The sequence below is a fragment of the Somniosus microcephalus genome, chromosome 10, assembly GCF_052327205.1.
Source record: "Somniosus microcephalus isolate GS21.2 chromosome 10, FLI_Smic_1.0, whole genome shotgun sequence".
Taxonomy (NCBI): Eukaryota; Metazoa; Chordata; class Chondrichthyes; order Squaliformes; family Somniosidae; genus Somniosus; species Somniosus microcephalus.
Window position 1 is genome coordinate 8,164,463 of NC_140996.1, and position 18,742 is coordinate 8,183,204.

Here is an 18,742-nt window from a genome sequence, read left to right on the forward strand (position 1 = left end):
TACCCCCCCGGGCGATAAGCCCTCCATGCCCCATAGGCACCCCCCGGAAGCACTAACAGCAGGTGCAAAGGAGCCGAATTTCTAGTCCATTGATTCCATTTGCACCTGGCAGAATAACTCACAATTAGTCTCTCTGTTTTTAAATAAAGCTTTGGGAATCCAATTTCCAGTTTGTTTCAAAGTCTTTTGTAGGTAAAAGTAGAGGAACATTACAATTTCTCACAGGGTGTGTGCACAGGTGCTTTACTGAACCGGGCGGGTGTAATGGAGTCCGAGGAGGCTGCTCGGAAACTACAAAACCAGTTGGGAACAAGGGCAGATGAAATTTAATCCTGGCCAGCGTAAAGTATTGGCCATAGGAAGGAGAAACCAGGTGACACGTGCTCGATAACCGGTGTTTAGATAGTTAAAGATGGGGTTGAAACATAGAAAAAATCAGAGCAGGAGTCGGCCATTTGGCCCTTCGAGCCTGCTCCGCCATTCAATATGATCATGGCTGATCCTCTATCTCAATACCATATTCCCGCTCTCTCCCCAGACCCCGTGATGCCTTTTGTGTCTATAGAAACAGAAAAATATTGAAAGACGCCAATCCAGAGCACCGTTCAACAGATCAGCAGAATGTTGAATGTTAAGGCTGCGTAGAGTGACACCAAAAGTCCCGGCTGGAACGGAGATGATTGGGTAATTCCCCCCTTAATCACGCCCAGAGATCGCGCTGCTGTGAGTGACTGGGATTGATTTTACCCACAGAATTTGTATTCTGTAACTATCCTCCACTCACTGCACTTTGCTGGAGAAATAATCCTGCTTTTGTTGGGCGACTTTGCTGTAGTTTTGGTCAGGAGTTCTGTTTCCTCTAGTTTGTGGCTATGTATAGTGAAGCCACTAATCCAGTAGACCGTTTGCTGTGGTGCACTGTTTAAACAGACCGTGTGCTGAGTAGATAGACTCTGTTTGATGCAGAATAGACTGTTTGCCGTGAGTCCTGCCATAAGTATTTTTTAAATTCGTTCCTGGGATGTGGGCGTCACTGGCAAGGCCGGCATTTATTGCCCATCCCTCATTGCCCTTGAGAAGGTGGTGGTGAGCCGCCGCCTTGAACCACTGCAGCCCGTGTGGTGAAGGTGCTCCCACAGTGCTGTTAGGGAGGGAGTTCCAGGATTTTGACCCAGCGACGATGAAGGATCGGTGATATACTTCTAAGTTAGTGTAGCCAAGTGGGAAAATGCAGTGAATATTTAAGTCCACTAGATGGCGTGGTTCATTTTCCCCTTTAGAATTTGAAAAAAGGAGAAAAGGATTAGGGGTTGGGGCCATGTGATGCCAAAGGAACCTCCCCTTTTCTTCACAGCCTCCATTTTCTAGATCCAGCGTGAGGGATGTGCTCTGAGGAGAGTTGGGCAAGCCACTGCCGTATTTTGTCGACGGTGTTTTATGTATTTACAATTTCATCCTAAACCTAGACCCAAGTTATTAATACAGAATAAAAAAACCCAAAAACGAAAGTTCGTGTCCTGTGCTGCTCCATTTCGCCAGGCTACACATTTTGGTACCAGGAGTGGGGTCTGTTAGCTTGGAGTTTCTCAGGTTTGGGAAAGTTACATAAAATACAGCAGTGGGGGAAGAGCGGTGTGGTGCCAAGTGGACCTGGAGACGGACGGAGAGTGCTGCCTGGGGTTGCTAAGGAGGACCAGACCAGACAGACGGGATCCAGAGGGCGCCAGGACCAATCTGGGAGAGGACCCATCAAGGCACCGAGGAGGGACACCATTGGAGAAGAATCGTCGCAGCGGCCATCCCATTCAGTGACTGTCAGGGACTTGTGAACTGAGTCAAAATGTTAGACCCTCCTGAGGAGGCGGGTGGAGCTCACAATTCGGATGGTGAGGACAATACCTCGAGTGTGGGTGAGGGCAACCAGATCAACTCAAGGCACAGATTTCAGAGTTGAAAAAAAACCATGACCAAGCAATGGCAATTATTGCCACTCTAGGTAATGGGGCAACCAAGTCATATGTGTATGTACCCAGAGAGCGTCAGATCCAACCATTCAGTGGTGAGGTATCCAAAGATAGTCGTTCAGTTGATGAGTTCATTGAAGAGGTTGAAAGTGTACTACGAGCTAGAGATCAGACTCCTGCAGAGCAGGTAGATTTCATTCGATCTTTGTTGAGGGGGGCAGCCCTACAGGAAATTAGGTTACGGTTGGGTGGAGAGTCTAAGCAGCCCAGTGACCTGTTCAGTTACCTAAGGGGGGCTTTCACCGAAAAACGCAGTGAGTCCCAGCTGTTAGAAACTTTCTATGGACGCAAGCAAGAAGAGGGTGAAGGTTTCCAAGAATACTCACATGCACTCTCTCAGATTATTAGAACTTTGGTAAAGCAATCACCTGATGCTGTGCCGGACACAAAACGGGTTGTCAGAAACAGATTTGTTGATGGTGTTAGAGATCCCTCACTCCGGAGAGAGTTGCGCAAGTTTGTACGAGGCAACCCCCAGTCTACCCTGTTCGATGTACGTGAGGAAGCTGTCTTATGGTCCTTAGAAGACCAGCCCTGTAGCACTAAAGTTGCAAAGAGCAAGAATGTAGTGTGTGACAGTACGGGGAGGGATCTTCAGTGTTCTGCCATTGGGGTACCAGGCAGCCAGGCTGTCACTTTACAGGATGTTCTTAAAGTGGTGGCGGAACAGGGTAAAGCTATCGGGGAACTAACAGAGGCAGTACGGGGTCTTGCTCTACAGAAGGAAAACACGGGTAATGACAAGGTTGGGAAACCTAGAGCCAAGCCAAAGTTCACTGATGAAGGTCAGCCTATTTGCTTTAAGTGTAACGGGGCGGGGCACATTGCCAAACAGTGTCCTCAGAAGCACGAGGTAGCAAACACATCCACCAATGCTGGCTGGGGTGCAGGAAAACTAACTCCCTCGATTGCCATGAGCCGGGCAATGCGAGGAAAACCTGCAGGCTCTCAGAACAGTACTGGTATTCGTGACAGATTTCTTGACCGTGCAGTAGGTAAATGTCCAGTAGTAGATCTCAAGATTGGGGGGGTTACTGCTAACTGTTTACTGGGCATAACCTTACCCGAACGTGGTTTCCTGGTAGTCAAAGAGCATCAGCAGTCACAGCCTGCAGCACCAGGTCTTATTGGTATGAACATCATCAGCCGATGCAGACAACTAGTTCATGCTGAGTTTGACACTACTCTAGGGGGAAAGTTGGATTCAGATTGGAGGGAAGCATTTCAGCAAGTACAACAGTGTAACATCACTCCAAAGTCATCTTCTGTCCGTGTAGCTGGTAGGGGTGCTGTACATGTGCCTGTGTCTTCCATAGCTACAGTCTATGTAAAGGGACTTAAAACTCAGTCAGGTGGCAGCACTAAAATGCTGTTGGAGCCAGGTAACACACCATTGCCAGGTGGCCTGGTAGTTGTCCCCACTCTAGTTGAATCAAAGGGACATTTATTTCCAGTGCAGGTGGTAAATTTCTCTGAGGAGGATGTGTGGTTAAGCCCCAGGACCAGGCTTGGTATTCCGACTCAGGCAGAGTGTGTAGACAAGGACTCCTGTGAGGTGCGATTTCAACGCATCTCCGCTGACACAGAGGAAGTAACTGTTGGCAGAAAAGAAGGACAGATGACAGACCAAGACATTCAGTTGCTTTTGGACAAACTACACATAGGTGGCACACAGGGCCAACAAGCAGAGTTAGGTGCACTTTTAGCCAGGTATTCGGAAGTATTTGCTTTTAAGGATGAGGACCTAGGCTACACTGATAAAGTTGAGCATGAGATTAACTTGGTAGATGACGCACCAGTTACAGAGCCATACTGTCGTATCCCACCTACACTGTACAAAGAGGTGAGGGACCACATCACTAAGCTTTTAAGAAAGCGTGTCATCCAGGAGAGCAATAGTTCATACGCTTCACCCATAGTGGTAGTTCGTAAGACTGATGGAGACATACGACTATGTGTTGACTTTAGGAAACTAAACTCAAAAACCAGACGTGACGCATTTCCTTTGCCCCGCATTGACGAGAGTTTTGATGCCCTTCATGGTGCAAAGTTCTTCTCGACCATTGATCTTGCAAGTGGGTACCACCAGGTTGCTGTTCGTGAAAGTGACAGGCCTAAGACTGCTTTTACAACTCCTTTTGGCCTTTTTGAGTACCTCAGAATGCCTTTTGGTGTCTGTAATGGACCTGCGACTTTTCAACGACTTATGCAAGCGACTATGAGCGACTTAGTGTTCCACATCCTATTAGTGTATTTAGATGACATCCTTGTGTTCTCTCAGACCTTCCCAGACCATTTAGAGAGGCTTGAGACAGCTCTAAGACGACTGAAAGAGACAGGTTTGAAAGTAAAGCTTGAAAAGTGTCACTTCCTGCAGCAGGAAGTCAGGTTCCTTGGGCATCAAATTTCAGGGGAGGGTATAGGGACAGATCCAGAGAAAATTGCCGCCGTAAAGAAGTGGCCGGTCCCCAGTACAGTCAAAGATCTGAGGTCATTTCTTGGTTTCTGTAGTTATTACAGGAGGTTCATTGAGGATTTTTCTAAACGAGCTGGCCCTCTCCATGACGTAGTCAATGCATGCCTTAGGGAAGACAGCCCAGCAAAAGCAAAACGGTTGTTTGAAGGTTCATGGACAGCTGCGTGCCAAGCTGCTTTCGAACAGCTGAAAGAAAAGCTGATCAGTGCTCCAGTGTTAGGTTACGCAGATTTCACTCAGCCTTTTATTGTAGCGACGGATGCCAGTAACCTAGGATTAGGTGCCATCCTCCACCAGCAGCAGGGAGATAGGAAGAGAGTGATAGCATATGCCAGTAGGAGGCTCCGGAATGCTGAAAGAAATGACAGAAACTACAGCAGTATGAAACTAGAGCTCCTCGCCCTCAAATGGGCTGTTTCAGAGAAATTTCGAGGTTACCTTCTAGGTTCCAAGTTCACTGTCATAACAGATAACAACCCCCTGTGTCACCTTTCTACAGCTAAGTTAGGTGCTGTTGAGCAAAGATGGGTGGCTCAGTTAGCTGTTTTTGACTTTGACGTCAAGTACCGCCCAGGCCGCTGTAATGCAGCAGCAGATGCCCTCTCTGGGCAGCCGTTAGCAGGGGAGCCCGAGTCAGACAGTGGGGATGCAGACTATGATGGTTGTGTGGCCATATGTAATGTCACTCACAAGGGAACAGCTCTAGGACCAGACTTAGGGACAGCAGGAGTCAAGTGCTGTAAAGTCAGACAGATCCGTGTTTCGGACGCAGAAGAAAGTACTGAGCGTAGTGAGTTGCAGGGTAACACACCAACACTTCCCGGTTACTCTAAAGAGGAACTACGTAAGTTTCAGGACACAGACCCCACCCTCAGCGTGTTTAGGAAGTTTTGGGGTGAGCAGCGAAGGCCAACTTACAAGGAGAGGTCGCAGTTATCCAAGCTAGTATTATCCACGTTAAAGCAGTGGCCCCGTATTTGTGAGCAAGATGGTTTGTTGTACCGTGTAATCGAGGATGTCCATGTTGGTGAGTGTCACCAGCTACTACTGCCCTCTTGTTTGAAAGAAGTCGTGCTTGAAGGTGTGCATGATCGTATGGGCCATCAGGGAATAGAGCGCACACAGAACCTTTTGAGACAGAGATGTTTTTGGGTTGGGATGTATGAGGATGTGGAACAGTGGGTCAAGAAATGCGAGAGGTGTGTTTTGACAAAAATGCCCCACCCTAAGATACATGCCCCTATGAAATCATTTCTAGCCTCCCGGCCCCTTGAAGTAGTTGCTGTAGATTTCACCATGCTGGAACCGGCCTCCGATGGTCGTGAGAATGTGTTAGTGGTGACCGATGTTTTCACTAAATTCACACAAGCCTTCCCTACTCGGGACCAAAAGGCTGATACCACGGCGAAAGTCCTTCTCAAAGAGTGGTTCATGAAGTATGGGGTCCCAGAAAGATTGCATTCAGACAGAGGTCGAAATTTTGAGAGTGAAATCATTGCCGAGCTGTGTAAGCTTTATGGTGTAAAGAAAACCCGCACTACCCCACACCACCCAGAAGGAAATGCTCAATGTGAGAGATTCAACAGATCTTTACATGATCTTTTGCGTACACTGCCTCCAGAAAAGAAGCGCCGCTGGCCTGAGCACTTATCTGAGTTGGTGTATGCCTACAATGTAACACCCCATGCTACGACTGGCTACTCACCGCACTATCTGCTTTTCGGGGTTCATCCACACCTTCCTGTAGATGCTTTATTAGGTCAGGAGCAAGTGTTAGACAAGAAACATGAGTGGTTGGTTGTCCACCAAGAGCGTTTGAAGGAGGCACATGCAAGGGCAAGAGAGTACACTGAAAAGAAATCAGCTCAAAGAATTGAACTTAACAAAGACAAAGTGTACTGTCCAACCATTGAGGTGGGTCAGTTGGTATACTTACGACACAGGCCTTTGGGTAGGAACAAAATTCAGGATGCTTGGGGTCCTACTGTGTACAGAGTGGTGGAGGTACAGGGTACTACACATGCAGTTGAGCCTGTAGAGGGCGGTCCTTTAAAAAGGGTCCATAGAGTTAATCTTAGGCCATGTGTTACCCCTGTCCCTGAGCCTAGGCGGACGAGAACCAAGTCCCCTGTCACCGTACCCCCTGTCACTCTTTTGACAGAATCGTTGCCAGAGCCCTCTGATACTGAGTTTGTTGTGGTAGAGGAAGTCACCTATCCAGAGTTAACTCAGGAGGAAAAAGTAAACAATGATCCTGTTGGTAACGCCCAAGATATACAGGAATCAGAGGCTGTTTCTGAGCCAGAGCATTCAGATCCTTCTGAGTGTGGGACTGAGGTTGAGGTACCCATTCCGGCTCCTCGCAGAACTAAAAGAGCCAATGCTGGGGTAAACCCTAACCCATACCATTTGCCTCAGTCAGCCTGTAATGCAGTCTCACTCAGTCCTGAGGTGTTCTCTCATGTTTTATCGAGTCTGGGTACTGCATTTTTTCGAGAAGCTGTAAAAGAAGTGAAAAACGGGTGCTAAGTCACCGAGGACGTTGACTTTAAAGCAGGGGAGAATGTAGCCAAGTGGGAAAATGCAGTGAATATTTAAGTCCACTAGATGGCGCGGTTCATTTTCCCCTTTAGAATTTGAAAAAAGGAGAAAAGGATTAGGGGTTGGGGCCATGTGATGCCAAAGGAACCTCCCCTTTTCTTCACAGCCTCCATTTTCTAGATCCAGCGTGAGGGATGTGCTCTGAGGAGAGTTGGGCAAGCCACTGCCGTATTTTGTTGACTGTTTTATGTATTTACAATTTCATCCTAAATCTAGACCCAAGTTATTAATACAGAATAAAAAACCCCAAAAATGAAAGTTCGTGTCCTGTGCTGCTCCATTTCGCCAGGCTACACTAGGATGACATGTGACTTGGAGGGGAACTTGGAGGTGGTGGTGTTCCCATGCGCCTGCTGCCCTTGTCCTTCTAGGTGGAAGAGGTCGCGGGTTTGGGAGGTGCTGCTGAAGAAGCCTTGGCGAGTTGACACACACTGCAGCCACGGTGCGCCTGTGGTGGACGGAGTGAATGTTTAAGGTGGTGGATGGGGTGCCGATCAAGCGGGCTGCTTTGTCCTGGATGGTGTCGAGCTTCTTGTTCCACCCCTTCTCCAACTCATTGGCTGACACAGTTATGTCAATAGACAAACTGGAACTGTATAGACAAAACTGTAGCAAACAAGTCAGTGGAAGCCGTGACTAAATGACACAGTGCCCTGGTCAGACGACCTCCTCAGCACTGCGTCCATTTATGGTCACGAGGATGGATACAAGCGAGAGTCAAGTCTGGAGCTAGTGCTAAGAAATGCCAGAAGGCCGATCCAAACCGGCTCAGACTAAGTTCAAGGCTAGTGTCTTACTTTTAAAAATGTTGACCTACAACCTGTTGTTCAAAAATGGTGATGTGGGAAGTAATGGTAAGGTGCAGGCGCTATGCAGAGAAAAAAAGCCACTGACATTTCCGAAATTAATTGCTGAAATTTCCACGATAAAATCATAGAATCATGGAAATTTACAGTACAGAAGGAGGCCATTCGGCCCATCGTGTCCGTGCCGGCCAAGAACTATCCAGCCTAACCCCACTTTCCAGCACTTGGTCCGTAGCCCTGCAGGTTACGGCACTTCAGGTGCATATCCAAGTACTTTTTAAATGTGATGAGTGTTTCTGCCTCTACCACCCTTTCAGGCAGTGAGTTCCAGACCCCCACCACCCTCTGGGTGAAAAAAGTTCCCCTCAACTCCCCTCTAATCCTTCTACCAATTACTTTAAATCTATGCCCCCCTGGTTATTGACCCCTCTGCTAAGGGAAATAGGGCCTTCCTATCCACTCTATCTAGGCCCCTCATAATTTTATACACTTCAATTAAATCTCCCCTCAGCCAATCTTCCCTCATAGCTAAAATTCTCCAACCCAGGCAACATCCTCGTAAATCTCCTCTGTATCCTCTCTGGTGCAATCACATCTTTCCTGTAATGTGGTAATAGGTAGGTTTAAAGCTAAAGATTTTTGAGAATTGTGTATTTTTTTCATGTATTTATGTTGTAAATGTAATTTTTTGATTTATATTGGTCAAAAGTTACCAAAACAAATGGAGCAAACTTCTGATGGGTGGGAATTGCTGGTTCATGAACAGAAGCTTGAAGAAGTGTATCTGTTCAGTCTTGTCCTGATTACTCATGGCTGATTTTGCTAACCGCCTAATGGATGAAACGAGTTATGTAATTGGTTTGCGTTTAGGTCGGTTAAAGTTGAAGCCCTGTCACAAGGTTATCTTGACAGGTAAGTGGTTATTTGAGCCAATCACAATTTCCTGCACCACAGCAACGTGACCCCTCATATATTCGAGACGTGCGATGCTGTGGGAGTGCCCGAGACTCGCAACTTTCAATTAGACAGATTGAACAAGAGCTGTAAAAATATCGGGGGTTAAATTCGGAAGTGTCTATTTTTGGCTAAGAGGCGCAATTTAACCCCCGACATTCTTTATTGGGGATCTTAAGATTTGAAAACAAGATATCATTGATTATAATGCAATATATTATTTTAATTTAAGCTTAAACAAAGTGAAGCCAATGCCGATACCAAAGAAAAACTCCCACTCCGTTTACGAATCTTCGAGAAGTTCCCCAACAGACCGCAGATGGTGAAAATATCCAAACTGCCATCAGACTTTTCAGTTCCCAGAATCAGGTAAGTGTCGACAATAGTGTCGCAAATGATTCTTCTGAAGGCAGGATGGGGATAGATTATAACTTTCAACACCAGCAATAAACCTGACGTTGCAGATCACCCGTCCGTTATAAACCCAGCTCGATTCGGGGCACCACACTTTAGAAAGGATGTCAAGGCCTTGGAGAGGGTGCAGAGGAGATTTACCGCAATGGTCCCAGGGATGAGGGACTTCAGTTCTGTGGAGAGACTGGAGAAGCTGGGGTTGTTCTCCTTAGAGCAGAGAAGGTTAAGGGGAGATTGACCAGAATGGTCCCAGGGATGAGGGACTTCAGTTATGCGGAGAGACTGGAGAAGCTGGGGTTGTTCTCCTTAGAGCAGAGAAGGTTAAGGGGAGATTTAATAGAGGTGTTCAAGATTATGAAGAGTTTTTGAGGAGAAACTGTGTCCACTGGCGGGAGGGTCGGTAACCAGAGGACACAGATTGAAGGTAATTGGCAAAAGAACCAGAGGGGAGATGAGTAGATTTTTTTTTTTTTATTGTTGTGATCTGGAATGCGCTGCTTGAAAGGGCGGTGGAAGCAGATTCAATAATCGCTAACAAAAATCTCTCAATCTCAGTTTTGAAATTTTCTTTTGACCCCCAGCCTCGACAGCTTTTTGGGGGGAGAGAGTTCCAGATTCCCACCACCCTTTGTGTGAAGAAGTGCTTCCTGACATCACCCCTGAACAGCCTGGCTGTAATTTTAAGGTCAAAATGAAAATACTGCAGATGCTGGAAATCTCAAAAAAAAAAACACAATAAGCTGGAGATACTCAGCAGGTCAGGCAGCATCTGTGAAGAGAGAAACAGAGTTAACGTTTCAGGTCGATGACCTTTCGTCAGAACGGGAAAAAAGCAGGAAATGGAACCAGTTCTGACGAAAGGTCATCGACCTGAAACGTTAACTCTGTTTCTCTCTTCACAGATGCTGCCTGACCTGCTGAGTTTCTCCAGCATTTTCTGTTTTTATTACTAATTTTAAGGTTCTGCCCCCTTGTTCTGGACTCCCCCCACCAGAGGAAATAATTTCTCTCTCTCTACCCTATCAACTCCTTTTAAACACCTCGATTAGATCACCCCTTAATCTTCTATACTCGATGGAATACAAGCCCAGTCTGTGTAACCTGTCCTCGTAATTTAACCCTTTTAGCCCCGGTATCATTCTAGTGACTCTGCGCTGCTCCCCCTCAGAGGCCAATGGATTGTAAGACGTGTGGAAATCGCCCCTCGCCCCGTCAAACCATTTCCAAAGTTCAGGCCCATCGAACAGACAACACAAAACCCAATGAATCTGTGAAACTTCTTTTACTTAAAAATCAGCAAGAGGTTACAAGCAAGCATCCGACAGTTATGTAGCGTATAATAATCCCAAATTATACCTCGGCTTATACAGAGCTAGCCCTTTGCTTTAAACTCAACCAAAACACCACATACGGACTAACACCAGCGAGCGGTCAATCCGGCAGTGACTGGACATGTGATTTCTGGCAACTCAGCAGGTCGCCCGGCTGCAGCAGCGAGTAGTCTTGAAACAACAGCACCTTTTATACCCCCAAAATTTGGCAATCCTCCCACTGCGTCCGTGTCCCTAACTATACGGCGTAACGGTCGGCAGTTGTTTCCCAGACCCTCTTATCACTAGTCCGTTAGGCATCATGGGCCTTCAAGGTTACATCCCAAAGTCTGAAGATGTTTCCACAGTTCAGAGGTCTGTTCCCGCAGGACTCTCAAAGCATGCTTTCCTTATCTTGGTGAAAGGCAGCTTACAGCCGGAACAGTTCGTTTAGTAAAGTTCTGTTCCCAAGGTCGTCTTTATCTGTCGACGGTTTTCGTTCAAAAGCTCTCACAGGAACCTCTCGACTATACAGTAACCTGTTTAATTTATCATCAGCCATTTTGTAATAAACTGAAATTTCCATATCTTACATAGAGTTTATACAGCACAGAAAGAGGCCATTTTCCCCACCTGATCCGTGCCGGTGTTTATGCTCCACACCAGCCTCCTCCCGCCCCTCTTCATCTAACACCATCAGTATATCCTTCTATTCCTTTCTCCCTCGTGTGTTTATCTAGTTTCCCCTTAAATGCATCGATACTATTCGCCTCAACCACTCCCTGTGGTAGCGAGTTCCACATTCTCACCACTCTCTGGGTAAAGACGTTTCTTCTGAATTCTCTGTTGGATTTATTAGTGACTGTCTTATATTTATGAACCCCCCTAGTTCTGGTCTCCCCCACAAGTGGAAACATCTTCTCCACGTCTACCCTATTGAAACCCTTCATCATTTTAAAGACCTTTATCGGGAAATCTCTCGGTCTTGTATTTTCTAACAAAGTAAGAGAGCCCCAGCCTGTTCAGTCTTTCGACGTATTTCTAATACAGTTGAACACATGTTTGCATATTATAGTTTGAAAATAGCACTTAAAACACCGTCCTGTCTCTGAATCTATAGTATGTTCATTCACAAGCTGCCTTCAACACCACATTGTTTTAACAAATATAATCCCCGCTCGTTAATCACACGTAGTGACTGCACACAAGTGGGATTTTCTTTGTCTTACTGTCTGCCCCAATGCTGTTGTTGTATTTAGGGAAAGTTTTATGAAGCAGTTTATTGATCGCCAGCAGCAGGACACCAGTTGTTTGCTGCGCAGATTGCCGTCGGCCTCCTCCTCCTGTGACCACTCCAAGAGTATCGAGGATAACAAGTACATTGATCAAAAGGTATAACCGCAGCAATTATTAATGGCACTCTTACAGGGAAAAAAAACAAGGTTGATTTCTGCAAAAATTGCTCAGAAAGCGCCGAGACTGTTATTGCAAACTGTTTGCCCTTTCCGTCGGAACAATATTGCAGCAATTGATTTTCAGAAAATTGCCTGATGCCTTTGGAAATGTCACGAATTTGAAAGAATCTTCGCCACCTCGGGATGTCCCCCGGCGCTTTACAGCCAATGAAGTACTTTTTTTTTAAAAGTGCAGTCGCTGTTGTAATGCAGGAAACGCGGCAGCCAATTTGCGCACAGCAAGCTCCCACAAACAGCAGGGAGATAATGACCCAGATCATCTGTTTTTAGTGATTTCGGTTGCGGGATCAATATTGGACCTGACATTGCGGTCGGAGGCTCCCCGCGGGCGAATGCCTCCGATCAGCAAGAAAAGTACGCAGCAACCCGGTGCCTCCGTATCTTTGACCCGCATAAAGGCCCACGGATCCCGGGACCCAACCAATCGCAAAGGGCGATTCCCAGTGTGCTCACGGGGATCACATTAAAAACACAATTACACACACGGAGACCCGGGACTTGCGGGGCCATTAACCCAGGACGCTGAGGAGAAGGCCCTGCTCTTCTTTGAAGTAGTGCCGTGGAATCTTTTACGTTCACCTGAGTTTAACATCTCATCTGAAATACAACACCTCCGACAGTGCGGCGCTCCCTCAGTACTGCCCCTCCGACAGTGTGGCGCTCCCTCAGTACTGCTCCTCCGACAGTGCAGCGCTCCCTCAGTACTGCTCCTCCGACAGTGCAGCGCTCCCGCAGTACTGCCCCTCCGACAGTGCTGCACTCCCTCAGTATTGACCCTCTGACAGTGCGGAGCTCCATCAGTACTGCCCCTCCGACAGTGCTGCACTCCCTCAGTACTGCCCCTCCGACAGTGCTGCACTCCCTCAGTACTGCCCCTCCGACAGTGCGGCGCTCCCTCAGTACTGCCCTTCCGACAGTGCAGCACTCCCTCAGTACTGCACTGGGAGTGTCCGCCTGGCTTTTGTGCTCAAGTCTCTGGAGCGGGACTTTCGAAAGACTGCCAAGGTCTTTGCTCATATGGTACGTAACTCTTTCTGCAGATACAGTGCCAAACTAAAATGTGGTAATGTGGAGGAAAATCTAGCCCAGTGTCACGGCCAAAGGTGACGATCAGCAATGGAAGTGAACCTTCAATTTCACTGTGTCTCCATTAACCGCATTAACTGCCTGATCTAGATTTCCAACACGTTGCTAGTTTAGCCTCCCTCTCGTAATTGTGGTTATTTTCAGTTGCGAAGATCAGCTTTCAGCATCCGTGCCAGAAATCTTCTTGAAAAGGAAAATGCAATAAATAAAATCCTCAGGTAAGATTTATCGAGCAATGGAATCATTTAATTTCGCTGTGTTTTGTGTTACCTGGATATGTATTATTTAAAAATCTTGCGTATGATGCACACATTCCTTACCACCCTTTCAAGTTGCACTTTTTTACGGGACCATTTGACTTTGGAATTTAAATGTTTATACTGGAAAAACACAGCAACATTTCACCATCACGCTTTCTTGAATCATTAAAAACGCTTTTTGAGACAGTTCTTGGTTGCCATTTTTTTTCAGCCACTAAAATTCTGAGCACCATTTTCCCTCTACCACTCCCTGATGGGTGCCAGACAGGCACTAAGTCTGCACCAACAATAACTTACATTTATATAAAAAGAAAAGACAGAAAGACTTGCATTTATATAGCGCCTTTCATCCCAGAGCGCTTTACAGCCAATGAAGTACTTTTTGAAGTGTAGTCACTGCTATAATGTGGGAAACACGGCAGCCAATTTGCACACAGCAAGCTCCCACAAACAGCAATGTGACAATGACCAGATAATCTGTTTTTTTAGTGATGTTGATTGAGGGATAAATATTGCCCCAGGACACCGGGGAGAACTCCCCTGCTCTTCTTTGGAATAGTGCCTGTTGTGTCTCCTTGTGTTCTTTATTACTATATATATTACAGACACTTTTAGTTCATTTTAGTTAGTGCTTTTACTCAGCTGTATTTTGGCGTTGTTACAGTGCTGCCGCATGGTGCGGAGTGATACAAGATGTCCGACGCTGCACTGTGCACTGCCCGTGCACAGTGTGCCACATAGCAATATAACTACACCGTACCAAAGTAGTTCCATTTAGCGATGTGATACTACAACAATGTAACATCCCTCTTTCTCAAAAAACTAAAACATGAAATTTAGCAATTTAAATTAACAAATATTATATCTAAACTATTATTATCAACTACAAAGAATCGTGACTTTTTTTATTTGCAATATCGCTCAGGTGGTTGGATGTTGTCCCTCCATCTTGTGGATTTGGTGGTGACCATTCCTCTCTGCGGTGTTTTGGTGTGTTCCGCTCTCGTCGTTGTTGTTGCTGTCGCCTTTGGAGTTGGAGTGTGCATGCTCGTGGTTGTTTGATTTGTAGCGCTTGTCTCTGGTGTTGTACTGCTTGTGGTAGCTGGTGTTGTCGATGTTGCTGATGTTGTCTGCTGTTTATCCAGTTCAGGCGAAGGTCTGATGTGGAGTCTGTTCCGTCTGTATTGGTTACCAGGTTCAGTCTCTACGAAGTAGGATCTTGGAGTATCAGCTTTTCCAATGACCTTGGCTGGATTCCAGGTTTTCAACACCGGGTCTTGCACATGCACTGATTGTCCATTCAGCAATTCTGGTAGCGTCTTTGCATGTTTATCATAATGTTTGCTTCCTACGATTTGTGCTTCTGCCAGCTTTTGTCTGAAGTCCTCCTGGTCCTGGGGAGGATGTATTTTTGCTGGTAGTGTAGTCTTAAACTTCCTCCCATTCAGCAATTCCGCAGGTGATTTCATGTCTGCTTTCAGTGGTGTTGATCTGAGTGATAGGAGGGCAAGGTCTTGGTCTTCCCCCATCTCACTACTTGTGATGAGAGTTCTCTTGACAGTCTGGATCTGTCTTTCGATGAACCCGTGTCCCCTTGGGAAATGTGGGGATGAGGTTACTATTTTGAACCCATACTTTTCTGCCAGAGCTCTGAATTCACTCGATGTGAACTGGGTTCCATTGTCACAGATTACCTTTTCCGGGATTCCTTGTTCAGCAAACAAGCTCTTTGCAATCCTGGTGGTAGTTGTGGCTCTCAAGTCTTTCATCCTTCTCACAAAAGGAAACTTGGAATAGTAATCTGCCACTATGAGATACCATTCTTGATTGCACATGAAGAGATCTGCCCCAACAGTGTGCCATGGTCTTGACGGTATTTCACTAGGTATCATCTCCTCTTTCTGTTGTGCATTTCTGTATTTCTGGCATATACCACGTGCAGAGACCATCTGTTCGATATTTTTGTACATGCCTATCCAGTATACAGCTGATCTGGCTCTCAGCTTGCATTTCTCCATTCCCATGTGGCCTTCATGTATGAGATGGAGAAGTTGTGTCTGCATCGTCTTTGGAACGATGATCCTTGATCCAGCAAGGAGAATACCGTCTTCTACTGCAATATCATCTTTAATCGTCCAGTATTGACGAATTGTCGCCTGTACCTGCTGGATTCTCTCCGGCCACCCCTGTATTACTTGTTGTGTGAGTAGTTGCAACTCCTCATCTTTGCTAGCCTCATCTCTGATTTGACTGAGCTTTGTAGGGGTAACATTCACTAGGTGATGGATTTTTACTGTTAAGCCCTCCACCTCGTGTTTCTCATATGGTGACAATCGAGATAACGCATCTGCGAGCACCATTTCCTTTCCTGGCTTATATTTAAGCGTGAAGTCATAGCTTTGGATCCTTAGAAGTAGTCTTTGCAGTCTTGCAGGCGCTTTGCACAGATTCTTCTTACAGATCTGTTCTAGTGGACGATGGTCACTCTCTATTGTAAATCGCCTGCCATATAGGTATGTATGGAATTTCTCGCATCCGTACACTACTGCTAATAGTTCTCTTTCTATGTTGGCGTATCTCGTCTCGGCTGACGTCAAGGCCTTTGATGCGAAAGCTATCGGCCTTCCTTCCTGCACCAGAGCTGCCCCTAGTCCTCTGGTAGAAGCGTCTACTTGCAGAGTGACTGGTTTTCTTCTGTCATAATATGACAGACTTGTTTCTTTGCACAACAGTTCTTTAAGTTGTTTGAAATTCCTTTCGTGTGATTCAGACCACTGGTATTCGGCGTCTTCTTTCAATAGCTCTCTGAGATTTGTTGTATGTTCCGACATGTGTGGGATGAAAGAACTCATGTATTGGACCAAGCCGAGGTAACTCCTCAGCTCTTTCTTGTCTTTGGGTGGTTTCATTTCAGCAATCGCCGCAATCTTCTCTGGATTTGGCTTGACTCCCTCTGGTGTATAAATCATACCAAAGAATTGGCATTCCTTGACTTTAACTATGCACTTAGCTGCATTTAACTTGATGCCAGCCTTTCTGGTACGCTCCATGGCCTCATGTAGGTGCATGTCATGGTTTCTTTCATCTGCTCCATAGATCTGAATATCATCAGCTATTCCTATAGCTCCTTCACAGCCTCTGTATGTCTCGTCTATTTTCTGCTGAAAGATATCTTGACTGACCTTTAGCCTGAATGGTAGCCGCAGGAATTTGTAACGCCCAAATGGTGTGTTAAATGTTGTCAGTGTTGTTGATTCCTCATCCAACTTCACGTTCCAATATCCATTTCTGGCATCTAGTTTTGAGAAAACCTTGGCTCCTGCCAGTGATGACGTAATTTCCTCTAGCATTGGGGTGGGATAGTGGTCCCTCTTTATCGCCTGGTTTAGATCTTTGGGGTCCAAACATATTCTGAGGCGCCCGTTTGGCTTTTCTCGTACCACAATTGAGTTTACCCAGTCTGTGGGTTCAGTGACCTTTACGATCACTCCCTTTTCTTCCATCTCCTTTAGCTCTCTTTCAAGCTTTGTCTTCAGCTCGATGGGTACTTTTCGTGGAGCATGGATAACGGGCTTTACCTCTGGATCGATGGTGATGTGGTATTGGAAATCTCTGAAACATCCCACTTTATCATCGAAACATTCCGGATACATGTCTATCAAGTCTTTTTTACTCTTGATTTGTGGGCGGTTCTCCAGCGGGGTGTTGCTGTCTATCTTCAGTGGCGTTTCTGTCAGCTCGTGATGCACTGAGATTAATCTCAACTTCTCGCAGCTGTTTAATCCCAGGATCACTAGCCCCTCAGTGTTGGTGACATAGAACATGCAGTTGATGTTCTTTCTTTTATGTGTCCCTTTGATAAAGGTTATTCCGAATTGTTTAATCTCCCTCCCCCCGTATGCTATCCACGTGACATTACTTGCCTTTAAACAACCATTTTTCGGGTAGCCATCTTCTCTCAGGTTTTCAGGAAAGATCTGCTGGTACAGTCTCAATGGGAGAATGTTGCTCTGAGCCCCTGTGTCCAGCTTCAACTTTAAGTTGATGGTTGTGGGCCGACCTTTGACCTTTTTTTTGATTTGGATGATGGTGTGCAATTCTCTCCTGAGAGTATTTTCCGCTCTGGACATCTCGTGAAGCTGTATCTTTATGGTTTCGATGTTTAGTGCATTGTCGTGATCATCATCATCATCGTGCTCATCTATGGCATGGATATTGTGTTTCTTTCTCTGGTTCTGCTGTCCGCCTTTGTTTTTGACGTATGTTCCTTCTGTCTTCGTTCTACACCTCTTTTCCCAGTGGTTTAGTTTGCCACATGCATTGCAGCTTGTTCCATATGCTGGACATTTCCTCTTGTCTGTGTAATCGTGCGGTCTTCCACAATTTCTGCACATGTTTCCCCCGTTGTCATGTGCATGTCTTTGTGTGTTGTACTTTTCTCTCACTGTATCCACTCTGTTGTCCGTCTCAGGAGCCGTCCGCATGTCAGCCGTTTGAGAAATCAACGTTTTTATTTGCTGCTTCATGGCTTCATGAGCTCTTGCCGTATCTATAGCCTCTGTTATTCCGAGCTTTTCTTTTCCTATCAGGGCTTTTTGTACCTCTACATGCGCTGACCCCCATATTAGCTGGTCCACAAGCCTTTCCTCCATTTCCTTAAATTTACACTTGCTGGCTTCATTTCTCAGCCTTGTCAGGAAATTGTCAGCTGTTTCACCGGGTTCCTGTCTTAGACTCTGGAATTTGTATCTGTGTATACGGTGATTGGATTTAGGCTCTAGATGGTTGCTGAATTTATCAAAAATTGTCGCAGGGTTTTCCTTTTCCTCTTCAGTCAAACTCCAGCTATTATACAAATCTAGACCTTTTTCTCCTGTCCACAACAGAATGTAACTAACCTTTTCCTCGTTGGTAGCGCCCTTCAGGAAGCTTTTGAATGTAAGCTCACATTTCTGTTTGAACTTGCGGAATGCTTCTACTATATCGTCGGCTTCCCAGTTCATGAGGGGTTGCATTTGCACAGCCGTCGTTTTAGATTCCCATACGATTCACTCTCAATCACCGCATAAAATCACTTTTCGTCTAATTCGTAGTTCATATAGCACAATTTTGTACTCACTTATACCGCTGCCACCATGTTGTGTCTCCTTGTGTTCTTATTACTATATATATTACAGACACTTTTAGTTCATTTTAATTAGTGCTTTCACTCAGCTGTATTTTGGCGTTGTTACAGTGCAGCCGCATGGTGCGGAGTGATACAAGATGTCCGACGCTGCACTGTGCACTGCCCGTGCACAGTGTGCCACATAGCAATATAACTACACCATACCAAA

General features: G+C 46.0%; 1 protein-coding gene across 8 annotated transcripts in view; it reads left to right on the forward strand.

The window, feature by feature from the left end:
* The window catches only part of nalcn (sodium leak channel, non-selective), a 315,031-nt gene that overhangs the window by 184,295 nt on the left and 111,994 nt on the right, over positions 1–18,742 (forward strand). For all 8 annotated transcript variants that reach the window (XR_015079682.1, XM_085998388.1, XM_085998389.1 and 5 more), the window contains 3 exons: positions 9,094–9,230; positions 11,845–11,977; positions 13,291–13,364. Coding sequence is in view for 7 of the 8 variants with exons in the window: in XM_085998388.1 (XP_085854514.1) it covers positions 9,094–9,230; positions 11,845–11,977; positions 13,291–13,364 (344 nt within the window). In the remaining variant the exon portion in view is untranslated. The remainder of the gene's footprint in view (positions 1–9,093; positions 9,231–11,844; positions 11,978–13,290; positions 13,365–18,742) is intronic.